The sequence below is a fragment of the Idiotropiscis lumnitzeri genome, chromosome 1 (assembly GCF_059441095.1).
Source record: "Idiotropiscis lumnitzeri isolate Australia: NSW breed Sydney's pygmy pipehorse chromosome 1, RoL_Ilum_1.0, whole genome shotgun sequence".
In the NCBI taxonomy this organism is placed as follows: domain Eukaryota; kingdom Metazoa; phylum Chordata; class Actinopteri; order Syngnathiformes; family Syngnathidae; genus Idiotropiscis; species Idiotropiscis lumnitzeri.
The window spans coordinates 17,608,602-17,622,017 of NC_142391.1; the positions used below are offsets into that span (position 1 = coordinate 17,608,602).

General features: G+C 39.6%; 1 protein-coding gene across 3 annotated transcripts in view; it reads left to right on the top strand.

Moving 5' to 3' along the window:
• alk (ALK receptor tyrosine kinase) overlaps positions 1–13,416 on the top strand; it is a 306,393-nt gene that overhangs the window by 265,773 nt on the left and 27,204 nt on the right. For all 3 annotated transcript variants that reach the window (XM_088294165.1, XM_088294324.1, XM_088294243.1), the window contains 5 exons: positions 4,492–4,639; positions 8,455–8,565; positions 8,753–8,894; positions 10,688–10,855; positions 12,414–12,512. In XM_088294165.1, coding sequence (XP_088150291.1) covers positions 4,492–4,639; positions 8,455–8,565; positions 8,753–8,894; positions 10,688–10,855; positions 12,414–12,512 — 668 coding nt within the window. The remainder of the gene's footprint in view (positions 1–4,491; positions 4,640–8,454; positions 8,566–8,752; positions 8,895–10,687; positions 10,856–12,413; positions 12,513–13,416) is intronic.

The following is a 13,416-nucleotide window of genomic DNA, read 5'->3' on the forward strand; positions in this document are numbered from 1 at the left end:
CTCCCATCAAGACAAAGTTACATAAGCATAAAATATACTGCCTATAACATTACATAATTTTGTAAATGTGGAGTTATAGATAGTAGTGCACACTCAAGCTAAATCCACAGATTCTGTTTGGAGGTCAAGCAAAGGTGAAAAAATTTTCTTTACTTTCCATCACGACAAACATATATATTTTATGGTAATTTTTTATTTCTATATTGTTCATGTTATGCAGGGGGCAGACATCCGGATGATTCTAGCTGACGTCACGTTGACTGGGATGATCCCCAATCTCAGTGAATGAGCGCCGAACATTTTTGGAAGTTATTTTTATCACTGGCTTTGGGCAAAAAAAAAAAAACAACTGTCACCATTTGGGTAGTGAACAATATGTCGTGTAAACTTTTGTCGGCTTCCATCCGAACATAGCCTCGAAAAAATATGTTTCTAATGAAGGAACTTAATGCAGAGATGTACGCACACAGAAATTAATGCGCCTCTGTATGCATCACAATGTTAATACATTTTTGGCAGATGTTATTTATACAAGTGTTTTTTATATTTATCTGTTGTTTTTTGAAGGAAATTGTTACTTGAAATACCCTTTATTTCTCTGTTGTTGTTTGATTTTTTTCCAGTAACACGATATTAGTTAAACTTGCTTATGTTCTACTGCAGATTACGGAAGAATGATGAATGGTAGAAATAAACTTTTTTTTCTGGTGAAAGAATATCTATTGTTTGTTTTAGTCGGTTCAATGTCATGATAGCCATCGGACACAATATTTTGTGGGCAATCAAAATCATCGAAAATGGCTGGCAGTCAGTGGCTTGGCTGTGCAACAAATGACTTACATTCTTTGAATTAGTGAGGCAATACTTTTTTTTATTTTATTTTTTTTACTTTTTTGGGTAAAGCTTAAAAATGTTTAGTGTTGGTGGAGTTCCAACTGATTTATTGTCGTATCCGAAAACTATTTGGAGTTTCAGGGCACTCAGGCCTTTGGTGGGGCTCCAAATATGGCAACAGGGCAAAATGAGCATTTCGGAGCACCTACTTAAAGCCACGAGTTAGCCATGTAGACACATGATGATGGAAATGAGCCCCATCAAAAGTCACCTTTCATCAACATTATGAGCCTATAAAAACTTTTATTATAAATCCTTTACTATGAACCAGGGACGGGGGCGCTCGGCTAACCTTGTCTGCACGCTGAATTCTCGCAGCATTTGTGAGTTTAGAAAACTCTGTGATTCCGTTTTGAACGTTTTCAACGTTGTGTTATTTAAAACGCCCTTCATCCACAACAACTATCACTCAGCGCCATGATGCCATCTGTGCCAAACCATAAAATGAATTGCATCGCCCAATCAGCGCGATTTATTGGTATGCAAAAATTGTGTTTTGGTCTTAATAATAATATTGTGCTGACTAAAGCATGGTAGATGCTACAATATGTTAGCGTAAAACAACAGGTCATGGAGGTAGCGTTCCATCAGACGTGCACGGTTACATGTGTGTGCTAACTACAGTGAGCCTCCAGACACGACTGTCGTTATGTCCGAAATTAAGGTGCTTCCTTGTTCGAGTGCTCGTTTATCACCCCTGTGCTGCAATGACCGGGAGCTTTACATCGTATTAAGTAATTGTGCGTATGCAGTTTTTTTTACAGCAGAGACATGAGCGACCATCCCTGTTTAACATGGCGCCGCTAATCAATTTGTTCATTTTTTTATATCGATGCATATTAGTATTTTATTATTATGATTTTATAATAGACTTTGATGGACAGGGTCCAAATACTTCCACTTACACATTTATAGGTCTTTACCTACCTAAAACACAAAAGATGAGGGCCTCCAAATATGGTCCAAAATTTAGTGTGCAATTCCTGGATCCTCAAACTGGCATGGCACTCAAGTGGGTAGGGCGCCCAAACTTTGAATTCTTTCATTTGTCATAATTGGGGAAATTGAAGATCTGTCACATGGGAGGTTTGGGGGATTTTTGTGAAATGACATGGAATGACTCATATGTCTTTACATGCAACGTTTGAACACGTTAATTAAATTAAATATAAATCAAGTTCATTCAAATTCAACAATTCAATTTTTTTTTCTATAAATTTTCATTGGACTCTTACCAAGGTGGATGTTGTCTTTCTCTACCAAAGGGAAATGTGTGTGAACCACGAGCTCAACCAATGATGAACGAGTTTCCTGAAAAAGATAACCACAAGACAAGTTATTCGTTGTTATGTAGATGAGAATTTGTGGCACCAAAGCCACGAACGTCATTTCCACAGCACCTTCATATATAAACAGGACACCACACCATTCCCACTTACCTTATAATTTCAGTAGCTTGACCGACGGTGCACACCTAGGTGTTCTATTATAGTTTGAAGCAGACATTGACACACCTACACTCACACTCACCACTAATAAGATGTTGTAGGCGTAGATGACAGGTCGTCTGTTCCATCTGGGAAGTCTAAACCCGGGCGTGGTTTACGAGCCCCTAAAATGATGTGCTTTTGTCAGGTGACTAGAAATTTTTGAGCTTTATTAAATCACATGTTTTCTATTATTTATGACAATGGGGGATTGTTTTGAGACGTAATTATGCTTAAAATGACCTGTGTGCTGATATAAATATAACAAACTAGGACAGATTTTATTTGAGTCACAAATCTCTATTGAATGATGTGCTTCTATTTTGATACTTAGGCTGTTTTGTTTTTCTATAACATCTACGTCATTTAACTTGTTATGATCTCAGGTTTTTGACTGGTGTGATACTGATCTGGCCGGTGTGTGCATGTCTGATGTTTCTCCAAGGATGCTCAGGAAGTTTATATGAATGCTCAGATGCATGAAAAATGTGAGAGAACAGTGACTGTAATTAATATAAAAACTATAAGTAGCAGTTTCCCCAAGGAAAGTGACACATTTCATTTTATTTTTTTTCTTTGTGGTATGAGGTGCCTTTTTTCCTTTCTGAATTGCAATGAGATGGTCTCTCAACTAATTGCAGGACAAACAATCAAAGCGTAAATGTAATTCTTGTCTGGGCTCTGCAGTCACGGCACACCATTTGGCAAAACAATGCACAAAAAATGGATTTCCGGTTTCTGTCATCTAGTGGAAGAGCGTTTGATTGTTTTGCTTGTTAAGATGCGCTATTAGGATAGTTAATGATCAAAAACGCTTTTTGCCACGGCACACTGATTGAGAATCATTGCACAAAGGTAGAACTAACAAGAATAATGATCCGTTTACATAAGAGTACACTGTTGTAAGGACTACATGACTAAGTCTGCTGGCATTGATATGCTCTATAATGCATATATTGACTCTTGAAATATGTACAAAAGGTTTGGGGACTGTGACTGGATTGTGCACTGGATCTATTGTGTTTCGCTCTTTGTATGAATTCTTTTAAGAAATATACTGACTATTTAGCGATTTTTGAGTATGTTTCGCGAAATGTACCAAAGCCACCGAGAAACTGTCAAATGCAGCCGTTATGCAATACACGTATACTTGTACAGCTCACACTAAAACCATCTATCGTGAGCACAGCCAGTCTCATGCTTTTCATACCAATCCACACTCCTCCTCCCGCCCACTTCTACTGTGTGCATCAAGGTTGCTCAAGAGAACAGAGGAGATGAAAAGAAAATCTTCCAAAACGCTTCAAAAATACATCAACAATCAGCCTGAACACAAACTGCGATTTACACTAGAATTCAATATGTGGTATCAATCACAGTGGGCAGACATCAATATTTATCCCGTGGGCATTTGGTAAAAACATGAGGCATTTATCTTGAATCCGACTTGGAAAGAGTTCTCCTCTCACCTCCCACTCAGCCCTGCTGAATCTTGAGTCTTTAAATACCTTACAACGGTCATGACACATAACCCAGAGTTTGGAGAAAAACACCTTCTGCCTCCCAACTTCAAAATCGTGGCCTTAATGCAGCCTGGTTGTCTGGCAGAGTCAGTAAATGAAGCTGACAGACGGCCACAGAGATGAATGTGCGCTCTGCATCTCCCAAAAGTCATTAGGCAAACAGCTGAGGTAGCTACCACACACCAGGCAGCGTTCGCTCTCCACCGAGCATGACCACCAGGGAAGAGCAATATTGAAGCACTCCCCAAAACCAATCAATTTTTTTTTCAGGCTGGTAAAACCGGGGCAGTTAAAATGGACGTCCTGTGCTATGAAAGTCTATGTATTTGCTTTTATGTGTCTGCATTATATCGAATGTATGCTTGCAAACGTGTGCGTACGTGCCTTGAAGCTCAATTATTATTATTAAAGAACTACAGAAAGTGTTTGCCAATTTCATTTCGCTTTTTTGAGTTTTTCATTGCTGTTTGCAGGGAAATATTTGTGGTGCTCTGATTTATTTCGTGTCTGCAATTTATCCATAAATTAATTATATGAATGAATTCTAATTATTTTTGGTTGTCCTTGTGTTGGGGGTGGGTTGTTAGGATCACCGCCTATGGTGCAGCAGGCGGCCGAAGCGTTATGGCCATGAGTAGATCACATGGCATCTGCATCGCTGGTGACTTTCTGCTGAGGAAAGGAGAGCTGCTTTACATCCTGGTTGGTCAAAAAGGAGAGGATGCATGTCCCAATGTAAGTCAAATTCAACTCATTGTGCTTCACAAAATATCTACCTTCAAGAAAATACATCCAGCTGTTCCACTTTTCCTCACGAGGGGTTGAGGGGGCTCGAGGATGTTGCTGGAGCTTATCCAAGTTGTCTTCGGGCAGGAGGCGGTTGCCAGCCGATCGCTGAACACTTATTCAATTACAAAAAAATAGCCTTCAAGTACAAACGAAAATCTTTCAAGTACAAAAAAAAATATTCTTTATCCTTCAAGTAAAAAAAGATAACAACCCTCAGGCCCAAAAAAAACCAAAAAAAAAAAACCTTCACCTACAAAAAAAAAAAAGCAATTCCACGACTACGGAAGACTCACTTGGCGCTTATTTTCTACCATACAGAAGCACACACAAACGCCAGTAAACTTGCACTCCATAACAGCAGGTGGCGCTGTTGAATCAGTTTAAGGCCACCGCTACAATTATGTTTTTCCGCCAATGGGAGCACTTACGTTACCCAAGCGCACGGAAACTGATTACGTTTCTCACAATGAGCAACCAAAAAATGTTGTACTTTTTTTTGTACATGAATATGGGTTTTTTTGTACTTAAGAGATTTCTTTTGTTCTTGAGGGTTGTTCTTATTGTACTTGAATGAGTTTAGATTTTTGCACTTGAAGGATATGTTTTGTAATTGCAGAAATGTTTCTTCATAAGTATAAAATATTCTGTATTTGTTTCTAAAGCAAGATGTATTTGTTTGATAAAGACATTTCATACGTGTAAAACAAAATACATTAGCGTGTTAAGGATGTTTTGAGGAACCTGGGGAGACACTTGATACTCCTTTGTCCAAAACTAAGATTTCAATTTTCAGAACACAGCTTACTGTTTTATTTGGACCAGGGATGTTCAAATTGAGGGACAGTGAGACTCCCAAAAGACAACATATTACAGCAAAATCCTGCTTTTATTTTTCTGTGTCTCTCTTTTTTCCCTCCCTATACAGAAATCGGGAATAAAAAAACATTGTGCATTATTTTCCCTCAATACATGGAGTGTGATACATACATAAGTGTAAAACCATCTGGATCACAGTCTACATTGTGTTGGTGAAAAGAGAAAACTCATTTTATGGCCACTAAACGGCTATTTAAAGCAGCAAGCAACCAAGCTCACAATGATCCCCCTGCTGTCTCTCTTCGACTTACTTTTGTTGTTTTGTCAGAGGTGGCTGTCATCCGTTACGCTCTGGAGCTCTTTGCTGGCAGACTTGCTGTATGCGTACACAACGATCAGATTAAAAACCTCCCAATCCCTCTAGTCACCAATTAAACCATCCATCATTTCTAATATAAGCGTTCAGAAATGTAGGCCAAACTCTATTTTTTTTTTCATATTAGCCAAGCAAGATGGTTTGTGGGACATTATTCCTCTTGTGAATGAACAAGTCCATACCACTGTATTTGATGTAACTCGTGTCAGATAAAGTCCTTGCTATTGACTCGGCACAAATGATATATTTTGTGAACTCACGAACAGACCCACAGACAGATGGTGGCAGGAAAAGTGGCTTTATAGCTTATTTTATAGCTCTGTAGTTAGCTAGAAAGTCATATTTGACATAAGGCTGTTAAGTGTTTGTCGAAATAAAAAGACAGTTACATTAAATAATTGGCCCACAGTCACTAACCTTGCAATGCAGTCGCTCTTGCCAGAACACGGCTATAATGTTGGCTCGTAACTCCGTCTTGCTCTCTTTTATACTGATGCGCTTTGTGATTAACAATCAAAATCTCGGCATGTACGAGTATATAGTTGCGATTACTGCCAGCTTTGAAACAATGTCAGTCTGATTAGTAATCACCTTGCATTATCCTATACGTGAAGTTTTATCTGAATATTTCCAATCAAGAGTGAGTGATCCTCGCGCTCTTTTAACGTGTTTGTTTCAAATGAATGTGCTGTGACTGGTTCTGAGAGAGATAACATCCTCATCCTCTACAAATATTAGGATGGAAGATCATCTTCTAAAAGTGGTTTTAAATGTCTTCACAGGCACTACACAAATAGAACCATTTTGATATTTTCTTGTATATCCCATAATAATCATTTCAATCTCAGGGCCGTCCCTCTCGATGATTATTTCCTGCTGTGCTGCAGAGAGAGGTTGCATTAACATGGATTTCTTTTCTCAATTATATGCTGATTGTATGCTGTTTGATGCCTGATATTAGCTTGAGATAAAGTATTGAATAAATATTTTTACACAAGGGGGCCTGCAGAGATCATCCTCCTCCACTCACAATACACTACTTTCCGGCGAAACTGTCATTGTTTTTATTGATGCATGCAGATTGTGCGCTAAAATTGTGTAACTCGTGATAATGCATTCAAGGTTAATTAGTTAACCAGAATGCGGGTCCCCAGAATCAATGAAATGCATTCTTTTGGTGTCTGTGCTTGCAGACATTGTGTGTGCCTAATTGTACACACAGTCAGTGCTCAATGTTACCTACCACATAAAAAAAAAAAAAAAAACCTAACTAAAAAAAACAGACCTGGTGCTTTGTTTTTCACAACCAACGACATACACTTTGAATGTTCCAATCTTGTTTGGTTGTAAAGCATTGAAAAATACCTGTGAAACAATACAAATGGGTTGTTTTAACTGAACATGAAGTTCTCAAAATCAAAAGTAAAATACGTTTAGTCATCTCACAGCAGAGGAGGAAAGCGGCTGACTTTTTTAGACCCTGTGGAGGAAAATGAGTTCAGTGGGCAAGATTGATTTTATTTTAAGGAGTCGGACGATCACAATCCCCCAAGAATTAAGGAAATCAATCTGTGCAGTAACATTGTTTATAAAACATTCGCAACAAACCCCCAAGCATTAACCATTTTCTGCCGCTGACCTACAATAACTATAAAAGGCACTCACAATATTTAATTAATATTGCCATTCATTGCCCAGGGATTGGCTGAAGGCTTGTCTAGTGTATAACTTGCCTCTCGCCCAATAGCAGCTGGCATAGGCTCCAGTTTGCACATCCCTCCGCCCTGTTCTCTAATATTAAGGGATATTTCATTTACATTTCAAAGAGCAGTAAGTCATGTCATATTGTATGTTCCCTCAAGAACATCAAGAAATTGTTCAGGATTTCTCTGGCGCTCCTGGAGCTACTGTCAGACCAGACAAGAGGCAGAGCCTAAAAAAAAAAATCTGATTTTAAAAAAAAAAAGTACAAATAAGGGTGTAGACTGGTCTAGATTAAAAACTGCACATGTCAATGTATTGCACTGAATCGGGGTCAAATCAAGGATCTGAAGTCAGTCTCTGATGAGATTATTAAGAATACAGGACCCTACATTTAGTGTGTTACTCTTAATAAATAAAGAAAGGGGAAGTCAAACATTCAGCTTGCGAACGTCACATTGCCAAACTCAGAAAACAGGGGATCCGTGGTGGTCGTGACATGAGCCCTTAGGGACTGTAATATCATTTTCAGTCAGTAGCATGTGGCAGAACAAGGCAAAAAAAAGAAGGAAAAAAAAGGTCAGACTAAGCAAGAAAGGAAGTGGGTTTGTAATTGTTCCTAACCGGACGTCTTGTGTTTTTTTTGTTGTTTTTTTTTTCATGCGCGTTTCCGGCAGTAACTTTGTACTCACAGGCATAGTCTGCCCTCTAGTGGTTCAAAACATGGATTACGCCACAGGACACCCATTTCAGTCAAGGCTGACAGAAACACACCTAGCCTCTGTTAATACGACAGATTGTATGTAAAACTTGAAATGTATGGGGAAGCAATCCTTTATGATCACTGTCATTGTCTCTGTGCCCACAGTCCAACGCCATGCTGAATAAGATCTGCTTGGACCAGACCGGCCCGATGCTGAATAAGACTCAAGTGAAGGGTGGAGGTGGAGGAGGTGGTGGGGCTACGTATGTGTTCAAGGTGAGAAGATAACTTAGGAGTGATGGCCTCTGTCATGATGGGTAAATGAAGCTTCAAATTTGCATCATGAACCAGTTGTTGTAATATTTTTTTCTCCATTCAATGGCACTCTCTTCGGCAGGATATTGACAAGGCATCAGCAATGCGATGCCGCCAATCACAAAATATTACCTTGTAATTACCCCAGGTGCGCAATGGGTTCCACATTCCTCTCATCATTGCTGGTGGGGGAGGAGGCCGAGGCTACAGCAGCCAATCGGAGAGCCAGTTAGAACAGATGGACTATGACCTCAGCCAACCGGGTCGCAATGGAAAGTCAAATGCTGCCGGTATGTTACGCCGACCTTTATTTTGTTTCGTACGACTGTATAGGCCAACCATCCCTACGATTGTTGTTGCACAAGATACACAAAAAAATTGCTGAACCCAATTTTCAGCTGTAGAGTTGCGGTATTAAGTGATGGAGGCAGCAGTGACAAATCCAATTTAAGAAGTGTAAAAGCAAAGAGAAAAAAAACCCAAAAAACTGTCCTACCATTTTGCACCACAGCGCGCCATCTGCATTGACTCTTGTGTGATCACATCGTGCAAATGGTTAAATATGCGTCCGGTGTAATTCAAGCAATTTGGGTTCTATGTATTATTTTGCTTACCGATTATCCAAATATTGTCGTCGTGTTTGTAGTACAGATATACAGAACACCAAAGATCAGAGACACGACAAAGCCGCAGTGACGCTAAATGAAATGCACCATTGCCTGACTTGGTCACTCACGCCAGTGAAAGCAAATCAAAGCAACACTGCACAGAACATTATTTTGTACGTGCAGACTTGAAATAAAAATAAAATAATAATAAAAAAAAAAACATTACACTACGCGAGGTTATGTACCTCCCTGCTCTAGTACTGTAATGACTCGGTACAGACGTTCAACTCTCTCCCTGGTTATACAGCCTTGCACGCTTTTATTTACTTTGTGGCATAAATCTATTGTCCACTGTAAGCAAAACATTGCATGTGAGACAAGACGGATGGCACCAATAAAAAAAACTGCTGCTGGTGGGTCTAAGAGATGACAATTGGAGGGTCCCCGTCATGTATGTTATGCAATTTATAACATTTAAGTGTTGGAGCAAAAAAAAAAAAAATATTCAAATGCTAGGTTTTGTCATATAAAAAACAGAAGATATTTTTTCCAAATTTAAGGTGGCCTGCACATCTTAATTGATTCTTTTTTTTTTTTTTTTTTTTTTTTATGTTTTTGATAGATGGAGTAAAACTAAACCGATAATGTGGTTGCACAAGTGCGCACATTCTGTTTTAGCTGGGGGGGTGGCTGAGAATCTTAATACTTCACATTCAAAGTCATGGTGAATTGGAGTCAGCTCACGGCTGCCACTATTTGAAGTGCCTCTGACACCAAACAAGGGTCAGCTGTTCCAGTAGGCTTTTCCTGGCATTTTTCATGTTCTAGAAGAAGCCTGAAGTTTTTATGCTAACAGTGACTCCTATTTTCATCGATGCATAATTTTCGCCACCGAACGGCCCAATTCCAGCGGAAGCAAAATCTCATTTTTTCAAAGCAGTCATTTGAAAAGGGGTGTGTTGACCTTTTCTCTACATTTTAATACATAACTATTTTCAAACGAGTCAAGTCAGGATGGCACTAGTAGCTAGGTTGTTGTGGAAATGGGGCTAAATGCTCTCCCTCTCAGTTGGCGTAGCGTAGCAATTGCCATTTAGCGCCGCTGTCACGTCATCACATCTATGATCATCATTTTGACGTGAAAATCTTTCCAGTTATCATCCTTGGGACCGTCCGGCTGCAGTTCAAAATGGAAAGGCTAAACTAATGTCACGTCTCACCCAGCACTAAAGTGTCAATTATTGAGACGAGAGGCCTGAAACAAAAAAAAAATGACAACTGAACTGCATTCATTCAAATATTTTAAAAAAAAATCTAACTAATATTGCTCGTCAATTAAATTTAGGCCAGCTTTAGTCCCTTATGATGCATTTCCTCCCATATAATTCTCTCAGTTAATTTCCTTCACGAACAAACCAAGTATGATTTTGATAGCTTTATCATGAGACATTAATATTTGTTGTATCTGGTGACAGGTGGGGGCGGAGGATGGAATGCCAGTGCTCCTGTCAGTCAGGGTGGCAGACCTCTGCTGCTGGGTGGACAGGGAGGACAGGCCTGTCAAAAGTTCTGGCAGACACAAGGTGGCTTTGGGGGTGGTGGAGGCGGCTGTATGGCTGGAGGTGGTGGTGGAGGCTACAGAGGTCAGTAAAAGAGACTTTTAGGTGATGTCTATATCACTTGATTTGAAGTGTGAAAATGTCCAAATGCCTTATGGAAGATTCACTGTGACAGCTTCAATTTAGAGTTGGAACAAAACATTTTGGGAAAAAGTTAAATGAATGCTAACACGTGAATATCTTCCTCCAGAGTGTAAGGTTACATCCGCCGAGCATAAAAGCACAATAAAGGGCGTTTGTTGTCCACAAACACCCACAGGCATCCAACGCCATACTTTTTTAAAAATATTTTCTAAAAAAAAATATATATATATATATATATGTATATATATATATATATATATATATATATATATACATTTTTTTGTTTGTTTTTTTAATTCTGTTCTATTGTTGTGGTTCACATGGCTGATGTTTCTGCAGCTAGCATTGGATCATTTCAAATTGCCTCTTCACAGTGGCCCTATAATTATCCTCAACGTTGTACACCTCTCACCAGAAGTCCCCGGGGACTCTCCAGTGTGCCATGGGTCCTCTGATAGCCTCGGGGCTTGTTGTGAGAGTCGGCACCTTACGTTTTGGAGTGCTGTGGGCTTTCATAGGTGTGGGCCATGATTATCCGGCTTGATGGAACTGGCTTCCAGGAGAGCAGCCTCTTATGTCACACACTCAGAATGTATGACAGGGTGCACTGGGCATTGGCTCGGTCCCAGTGTCCCCTTTTGGGGTGTTAATATTAATAATAATAATAATTTGCCCTTTATTCGTCCCACAATGGGGAAATTCGAGATTCGAACCCAGGCCTCCTGGGGAGACTGGGTCCTGAACGCGGCGCCTTAGACCACTCGGCCATCCTGTTGTTCAGGTTACCTCAGTGGGGTTGTTTCCCTTGGCGTGCATGGTGTCCTCTTGAATGTTTTCCCACGGACCGTAGCCTGCACTTCCCTCTCTGATGGATGAGACTGATTCCACTTGTCGTGAACTCCAAACACCATATGTCTAACGTGTGTGTGATGTAGTTGTTTCACTAGTGCATCTCCATGGGGCCACTCCGTGGGGCCACTCTCACAAAACATCCCTTATTTTTAACTCCCTGGACAGTCCCCTCCTGTGCACTGTAAAGTCCCGAGGGGTATTTAGGCACTGGATAGTCACGTGTAAAGCTGCCTGGCTAACTATCCTTGCCCTGTCCTATTTTCTACTGGCTGTGTTCCTTCCTCACAAAGTGTATCCTCCACATAATATGCATCGAACCCACCTCTTATGTAACATTGTAGTAGTCATGTACTGACTGATATCTGTTTGCCTCAAATTCAAGTGGATCTGGATTTGAAGATCCCCGTGCTAAAAAAATGTTCTGTGTGCTCAGTCCTTCCATATATATATATAAAAAAAAACAGGTTTCTTAAGTTAATTGAATATCGATTGCCTATATTTGCCCTGTAATTGACTGGTAAACGTTCCAGGGGTACATATTCTCTTGCCAAATGTCAGGTGACGTTATTTTACCATTGCAGATAGAGAATGGATGGATGGATCTTCATTAAAATATCAAGTTAATCACTTGATAATTTTCTTTCAGGAGGTAACACCTCATTAAATGACAATCCTAAACACGACGGTGATGATGGCACGTCCCTCTTCGGTCCAGCTGGAGAGCCCTACCTCTATCCTCTGAAAGGTGATCTGAAGTCACTGCATTCTGTGCGTTGATTCACTTTTTCTTTCAATTTTGAAGAGAAATTGGCAGAAAGACGTCTTTTACAATACTTACAATACTTTCAGATTAAACAGGGCTTTTGAGTAAGCACTAAAACGTTACATTTTCAACAAATGGAGAATAGGTTCAGAATAAAATCTGTAAATTGGTGACTATGTGGTGAACACTATTCTCTAAGAACACCGAACTTAAAGGGACGCCTCATTGACGTTAATATTGACACTTATATAATGGGTTTGCATTTAAAAATTACATCAGTACTAAAATGGTAATCAATTGAAGTGGTCATAAATCTGCATGTTCACATGAATCTTTGTGCCAATTGATCACCGTTTGTGGACATTCTGAGCAATTAAATTACAATGATTTGCAACGGAGAATTTGTAATCGTTCCCTTCAGTGTAATGCCATGGGAAGAGCGGAGGGGGGCGTGGCTATATTGTTTGTTAAAAGTAGGCTTTTTTGAAGTTGTCAATTATTTCCTAATTTCTCCAAAATGAATAGATAAAAAAAAAAAATGATAACTAATTTCAGTTTGCTGATCAAAGAATATATAAACTGATCTTGTGAGTGAGAAATGGGCCATCTTGGATCTTGTCCTCCCTTAATAATTGGTCATTCCTAGTTTCTCTTTTTCAATGGGAAATATTTTCATTTGTTGTTGACAACAGTCATTCATTTATACGTCTTTTCCCACTTAGGATATGGGGGACAGCATCTTGATTAAGAAAATCCAGATTACACTCTCTCCAACCGCAAGGTGTTCTACAAAGTTAAACCCGAGAATAGAACGTGCACACAGCAGTACCCACGGTCGGAAAAAACCTGGTGTAATTGCTTCACGACTGGCTGGTCCACTTTGTTC